Source organism: Sciurus carolinensis, chromosome X (assembly GCF_902686445.1).
Source record: "Sciurus carolinensis chromosome X, mSciCar1.2, whole genome shotgun sequence".
Classification (NCBI taxonomy): domain Eukaryota; kingdom Metazoa; phylum Chordata; class Mammalia; order Rodentia; family Sciuridae; genus Sciurus; species Sciurus carolinensis.
The window spans coordinates 54,699,368-54,706,923 of NC_062232.1; the positions used below are offsets into that span (position 1 = coordinate 54,699,368).

General features: G+C 35.5%; 1 protein-coding gene across 3 annotated transcripts in view; it reads left to right on the forward strand.

Annotated features, from left to right (window-relative positions):
* The window catches only part of Ogt (O-linked N-acetylglucosamine (GlcNAc) transferase), a 35,945-nt gene extending 28,967 nt beyond the window's left edge, over nt 1-6,978 (forward strand). For 2 of the 3 annotated variants that reach the window (XM_047535530.1, XM_047535531.1), the window contains exons 20-22: nt 1,419-1,671; nt 1,926-2,049; nt 4,884-6,978. In XM_047535530.1, coding sequence (XP_047391486.1) covers nt 1,419-1,671; nt 1,926-2,049; nt 4,884-5,058 — 552 coding nt within the window. In that variant the 3' untranslated portion in view covers nt 5,059-6,978. Of the gene's footprint in view, nt 1-1,418; nt 1,672-1,925; nt 2,050-2,340; nt 2,540-4,883 lie in introns of all 3 variants that reach the window. The other variant, XR_007106362.1, reaches the window with a different exon arrangement.
* The last annotated feature ends 578 nt before the right edge of the window (nt 6,979-7,556 follow it).

Sequence of the window (7,556 nt, forward strand, 5' to 3'; positions counted from 1 at the left end):
GCTGTTATGTATATCTGCCCATGTTTAACATTCATGCAATATTTAATACCAGAAGGAGTCAATTAATACCATTACTTCTCAGTCACCTTGTTAGATCAATTCTCAGAAGCAGGATATTAGATATCCATAACTAGCTCTTAGTTTATAGAACAAAAATGGCATATTTTTTCTTTGGGTAATATGGAAACAATTTTGTGGTAGATGTTTTTCCTCTAATAACTTTCTTTGTATCAAAGGTCAGGGGAAGGTAGAGAAGAAGATGAACCATATGAGTGTATGTCTGCTACTCCTTAATTGTCACTTCTTGATATTCAGAAAAACCTGAAAACCAAAAATGTGTTTTTATCCATTTGTGGCAAATTTATTTGGCAGCAAAACTATCTGAACTGACATTAGGCTATAAATAATCTTTTATTTATTTCATTTATCCTACATCTCAGTGGAGAGATTCGAATGTGTTCACAAGGAATTTTTGCTGAAGGTGTCGGATAATATATGTGCATTGTACTGTTTTAAAAATCTGAAATATTCCAAATTCGGAAATCCATCCCACTCCCTGCTTGTTTTTATAAAGTTTAATGACAAACAGCCATATCTACTTGTTTATACAATATCTGTGGCCACACGACCAAAAATAATTGCTATCTAACCCTTTATAGAAGTCTGTTAGTCTCTGATCTAGAGTAGACAAAGTTAAGCAAATGTGATTTAATTTTTGTTGTGATATGGTGGAGTATTTAAAATTTGAATTGCTAGGTGTGGTGACAGGTGCCTATGGTTTCAGTAACTTGAAAAACTGAGGCAGAAGGATCACTTGAGCCTAGAAGTTCTAAACCAGCCTGGACAACATAGTGAGACCCTATCCCTTTAAAAACAAAACCAAAAAACCCATAAAATTCAAAATGGAAGATTCCTCTCTGTTCAACAAAAACCACTATTTAAGTCAGTTCCCACAGGATATAGCTGTCTCAGACTGTGCCAACTAGAGATTTGTTTTGTGTCATCTATTGCTTTCTCCTCTCTGGGGACAGCTAAGCAGAAGAGGAATAATATAGTTTACATGAAGGAAAAACGTTTAGGTACACACTAGGTTTCTTTCTGAGTGCGGTAGAATTATTAGAGATAGAGACCTGTGAAAGTTTTTGAGAAGGGCAGATGTACTATTCATAATCATTCTTGCTAGGCACAGTGACAGTGATACTTGTAATCCCAGAAACTCAGGAAGTTGAGGCAGGAGGATTACAAGTTTGAGGCAGCCTGAGCAACTTAACAAGATCCTAACTCAAAAGTCAAACAGCCTGGGATGTAGCTCAGTGGTAAAATGCTTGCCTAGCATGGATGAGACCCTAGGTTTGATCCTTAGTGCCAAAAACAAACAACAAAACACAAAAATAATTATTCTTATTGTCCTTTTTCAGATTCTGAAACGTGTTCCCAATAGTGTGCTCTGGCTCTTGCGTTTTCCAGCAGTAGGCGAACCCAATATTCAACAATATGCACAAAACATGGGCCTTCCCCAGAACCGTATTATTTTTTCTCCTGTTGCTCCTAAAGAAGAACATGTCAGGAGAGGCCAGCTGGCTGATGTCTGCCTGGACACTCCACTCTGTAATGGGCATACCACAGGGATGGATGTCCTTTGGGCAGGGACACCCATGGTGACTATGCCAGGTAAGTTGCTTATAAACTATTGGGCTCTTCCTTATTCCTCAAAAAATGTCCTTTTGGGGGGAAATAATTCAGGTAAAATTACATGTACCAGCACTAACATTCAAGGCAAAATGATAGAAAATGAGATTTGTTCAGATTTGAACAATTAGCTCCATTCTCCTCATCTACATTGTGTGGATGCTTAGGTAAATAACATTGATAACTGTATGCTATATACATTCTCAGATGTGTAATTGTTATCTTTCATATTATAGGAGAGACCCTTGCTTCCAGAGTTGCAGCTTCTCAGCTTACATGCTTAGGTTGTCTTGAGCTTATTGCTAAAAATAGACAAGAATATGAAGACATAGCTGTGAAACTGGGAACTGATCTAGAATAGTAAGTAAACTTTTCCGTGAACAAATTATATGTTAGAATAAAGCTGTTGAAAATGAAATCATAAATTAAGGGTTATATTAAAATAGGTGAATTAGTTTTATGATCTCTGGATGGGAGAAAAACTTTAAACTCATAAGTGAAGTAATCATTAGGTTTTACTATGTAAAAGAATAAATGGCTGAATAAAAAAATTCAAGAAAATTAAAAGGCAAACAAGAGGGAAAGAATCTTTGTTTCATATGTCAAAGTATTAATAGCCTGAAGAACATTTAAATTTTAAATCCCTCATAGGAAAGTAAACAAGGAAATGACCAGACAACTCACTGAAGTGGAAGTACAAATGATTAACGAGAAAAAGTTTCAGCTTCTGTAGTAGAAATGCCAATTAAAATAATATTGAGGTATATCCATTATTTGCCTATAAAATAAAAAAGATTTTTAATATGATATCGATGAGGGAGCATTGAGGCACTGGCCCTTTCATACATTGGTGAGTAAATTGGTACAACCCTTCCTCAAAGTTTTAAGAACCTTAAAAAATATCAGACCATTGACCCTAATACTGCCACTTCTTTACTGTAGCAGCATAAGGGAAAAAACAACAACTTAACTGCCTGAAAATGGGTGGGAATTATAGGGGAGATGCTTAGATAATTGAAGATTTATCCATACAATGAAATAATACTTGTCTTTTCAAAGAAGTTTTTCTTTGGGTATTAAGGGTGATTTTTTTTTTCTTTGTGTTTTTCTGAAAAGTAGCATATTAAATAGATGCTATTGAAGTGCTCAGACTGCTCTTCCATTTATGAGCTTTGGGAACTTTGGGCAAGTTTATCTCTATTATCTGCAAAATGGAGCCTAATGGTAGTACTCACCTTGCAGAGATGTTGTGAGGTTTTGAAAAGGTACTCCATGTAGAGAGTTTGGAACAGTTCTTGGTGCATAGTAAACATTCAACAAGTGTTAACTATATATTTTCAAAAATTTCTCTATTGAGTATCACATACATGTAAGAAAACTAAAACTTTTAAGCTTGGGCATTTAAAAACATTTAAAATTGATGTCTGTCAGTCCAGGGATAAATATGGTGAACAATGTAGTCTGTTTTTACATTTTTACTAGACTCTTTGGAGCTTAGTTTGCTTCATACAGTACTTTCCTCCAGCATTTTGTTATGAAGATTTTCAATTTTATAATGAACACTTTCCTACTCACTGCTTAGATTCTGCTATTAACATTTTACTATACTTGATTTATTACCTATCTGTCTTCCTCTTTCCATAAACAAGTGCCATCTTATGTGGTACCTTATGATTTTTTTTTTTTGTGGTGCTTGCTGGGGATTGAACCCAGGGCCTTGTGCTTGCAAGGAAAGCACCCTACCAACTAAGCTATCTCCCCAGCCCCCTTTATGTGGTACCTTTTTAAGTAAACAGCAGACATCAGTATGCTTCCCCTTAAATACCTCAGTATGGGTATCATGAATTAGAATTTAATACTTTTTTTTGAGACAGAACTTACAATGAAACACACACATCTTTACTATTCAGTGAGTTTTGAGAAATAACCTTTTATAACCTAAACCCCTGTCAAGATACAGAATATTGCCATCAATTCAGAAAATTCCTTCATGCTGCTTCTTAGTTGGCCCTTTTCATCAATTCCCAGAGACAAATGCTGGTCTTTTTTTCCCTCCACTATAACTTAGTTTAGCCTTTCTAGAACTTTATACAAATGGAAAATATAGTATGTACTCTAAAAGGCACTGTTTATTCAGTGAGTTCATTCCTTTATATTGCTGAATAGTATTTCATTGTATAGATGTATCATAGCTTAACAATTTTTTCCTTACCCATAAATTTTTAAAAATATGTAGCACACAGGGTCTTTTTCTTTGGAAGGTAGACTAATATGCACATGGTTGGATTGAGGCCAACAGATGTACAGCCATTTTTAGTAGTCGTTTCTAGTTGACATTAAAACAGCTTTTTAAATCGTTCCTTTTAACAATACACAGGAGTGTTCTGACTTATGGTTCTGAAGTAATAATTCTCTCTAATATATTCAGAAGGGAAGTAAAGAGAGAACTCTTCTCCCTGCACCATTTCTAGAAAAATTGATCCCCCCCATTTCTGAACAGAACCACAGTCTAGGTGATATTAGGAATATTTTCATTGTATATATAAATAAATACCTCAGTTCATGTACAAATGGTAATTATGGTGTAGACATATTGCATTTCTTTTCCCCTTGAGTATTTTCTGTTTCATTATAATCTTTGTAAATTGAATATTTCATGTAATAAGTTTGTGCCTGAACTATTTTTAAAAATGCTTCAGTGAACATCTTATATAGTCATGTGTGACTGCATATCTGGCAATTTGTTTTGAATAGATGGAAAAGTATTAGTGATAGGTCAGAAGTTATGAATATTTAGGATTAGTACATAGTTGCTAAGTTGCTTACCAAAAAGTTAAGTGGTTTACATTTGAGCAGATAGTATATATATAGGAATAGTCACATGCCATTGCCAATTCTTGTTTTTATTTTAAAGGTAGAGATGAAATGGAGAAAGCATTATTATCCCTTGGATAAACCTGTTTAGGGAAGAACTAAATTTTTTCAGAGGATGTGGGTTGAACTTGATTGCGTTAGCATTGGGTTGGCTGTGACCCTTTCCTTTTGCAGCATTGAGGTAATGGGCCAATCAGGGGGAAAAATAGTGTGAACCTTGGTCATGTATTTTGCCATAAAGGTGACTAAGTATATATAGAATCTAGTTCTGAGATTCTGTTCTGATTTGTGAATTTGTTTCTCCTTTTTTATTTACCTAGCCTAAAGAAAATTCGTGGCAAAGTCTGGAAGCAGAGAATATCTAGCCCTCTGTTCAACACCAAACAATACACAATGGAACTAGAGCGGCTCTATCTGCAGATGTGGGAGCATTATGCAGCTGGCAACAAACCTGACCACATGATTAAGCCTGTCGAAGTCACTGAGTCAGCCTAAATAAAGACTATGCACAGGAGAATTACCCCATACCTGAGCCTCAACCTTCTGGGGGAAAGGGAACTAGATAACATACTTTTTACTTATCTGTACAGTACCATGTTGCAGATGGGTGATATATAATGGTAATAGAATAGCACAGCCAGACTTGCTTCCTGCATGATAGGGAGAGACAACAAAGATGGGAAACTGCTGTTCTACAAGGAATCTCCGTAGAGTTTTGCAGCAACCAGGTGGTGCATAGGTCTGGAAGGTCTGATCTCCCTTGGTCTTCCATGGGATGGTTAGTATGGAGGGGAGATATAGATTGTCCAGCCGTTTTGTGATTCCATGGATTGATTGAGTCTTCTGAATTAATTTTTTTTTCTTTATATTTTGGGTATTGGAGCTTTTAAAAATGTTTGGTTTCAGGTATTTTTATTCATGTGAAGTGTTTTTGATTTTCTTGAGATAAGGTTTTAAGCTAAAATGTGGCTCCCTGTTTCAGTTTCTGAACTCTGACAGATTGACGGGGACTTTGCTGGTGTAGTCTTTTTTATAGGTTTTATAAACCACTTGAGCCTATATCAGTCGTTTTAGTGTCTGACCTAATGTTTGGAGCTATCAGTGCTTTGTTGGTTTAGATGATGACTCAGAATTTTTTCTGGTCCATTTCCCATTTCCTTCTCTCCCCCACCCCTTTAAAAAATTCTTCTGTAACTTAGTTAACCAAATCTGATTGAAAACATCCCAGAGTGTTTCTGTTAAACATACCATCTGGTGCCAAATGAAAATTCTTAGGAGTGATTATCAATTATGAAGGGCACAGTTATGGTACTGTCATTGATGATAATATAGTTTTTTTTTTTGCCTAATTTTGACCTATTTCACCAGTGTTTTACCCTTGACTTGCCCCTTCTATGCTGCTTCCAAAAGTGATAGTGTGTGATAAGATTTTTACCTTCTTTTCTAAAGTTTGTTTTTTTTTTAAAGTGAGTCCTGTTCTTCCTATTTCTTTCAGCAGAAATGAAATCCCAGGTAAGTATAAGTATTCAAATATTTGATTAGTAAGTTGCAGTTATCTCCAATACATTAAGTAATGTTCATTGAAAAATTTGTTATAGGTAAAATCTCTGAAGGACCATCTATGTATACAAGTAATTATTTTTCAGACTTTGTGAGGGTATTATATAATAATTGTCTACTGGACTTGGTCTTGAAGTTTGTATGGATTCAGCCTCAATAGTACCAAACTGCACTGCTGCTTGGTTTGGAGTACAAGTTAGACTTTAGTCCTCCTGGAGCTTGAATTCTTGGTATGAAAAACCATAGGAATAAAACTATTGAATATCAACAGAGGATTGAGGGCTTGAGGCTTATACAAGCCAACATATGAATATGTGTTTTGTCTTGCTGTACTGCACTTATGCTATCCAGTCAGTAACAGGTAATTTTTTGTCTGCTAGTAGTATTCTAGATTATAATGTCTTTCCAAAGCTCCAAGGCAGTGCATCTATTCTGTAGTTGCAGCTGTTGCCTGAATGTATCCTAGCTGACAAATTATTGAATAAGGAGAACTTGAATTTCTGAAAGATTTGTACTGCTAACCAGAATCTGAGTGAGGAGTCTGAAGTGTAATTCTGAACCAGAATTACATTAATGAACTATGTGTACCTTTTATCATTGTAAATCAAGAAACATCAGTTGAGGGATTTCTTAATTTATTTTTTACTTGATTGAAATAATCAGTTAAAGGTTGCCAGCATGGTTCCAGATAAACTGATGTTTGAAGTTCGTGGAACTACTCAATTTGGAATAGGATAATACACTTCCAGTGCCCTCAAGGCTGTGACCTTACAGCCATTTTCCATAGCACATCATTCCTCCTATAGGAATGAACTTCTTCCTGGCATGAAAAGTAGCCGCTCTGGTTGAAGCTTTGCTTATTGTAACAGGCTTTTATTTCCAGGTAACATGTCTGTGGAAGACTTAATTCTGAATAGAGATATAGATATTACCGAAAACTAATTGTTTTTTCTATTATACTCTGCTTTATCAAAAAAGTAAAACATTTAAATTGTGCTACAGAAATTCAGATGTTGTCTTGCGATCTTTAAACAATAAATGAATGATTTCCCCCCTAATATGGCTGATGTATTTTGTGTCCTAGTGTATTGCTGGACAGAATATGGGGTCATGCAATGATGAAACCTATATTAGAACAGCTCTAAACAATGTGTAAAAGGGGTGGATTTCCCTAATATAGCTGTAATATTTTGTTTTCTCAGATAAGTCTGTTGGAGGGGTGGGGATGCTATGTGATCTATTTAAACAACAAAGCCTGTGACCACCCCCCCCCAAAAAAAAAAACCCCGACCTATTTGTGCTTGTTCCTCTTTGCTTATGGCTACTGTTACTTCACTTACATTTTTCTTTACGTGGATTTTTTTTTGTTTGTTCTTGGGAACAAAATTATTTTCCTGCTCTTTGTAGTGGCCGAATTCAGCCACAGGAAAAGA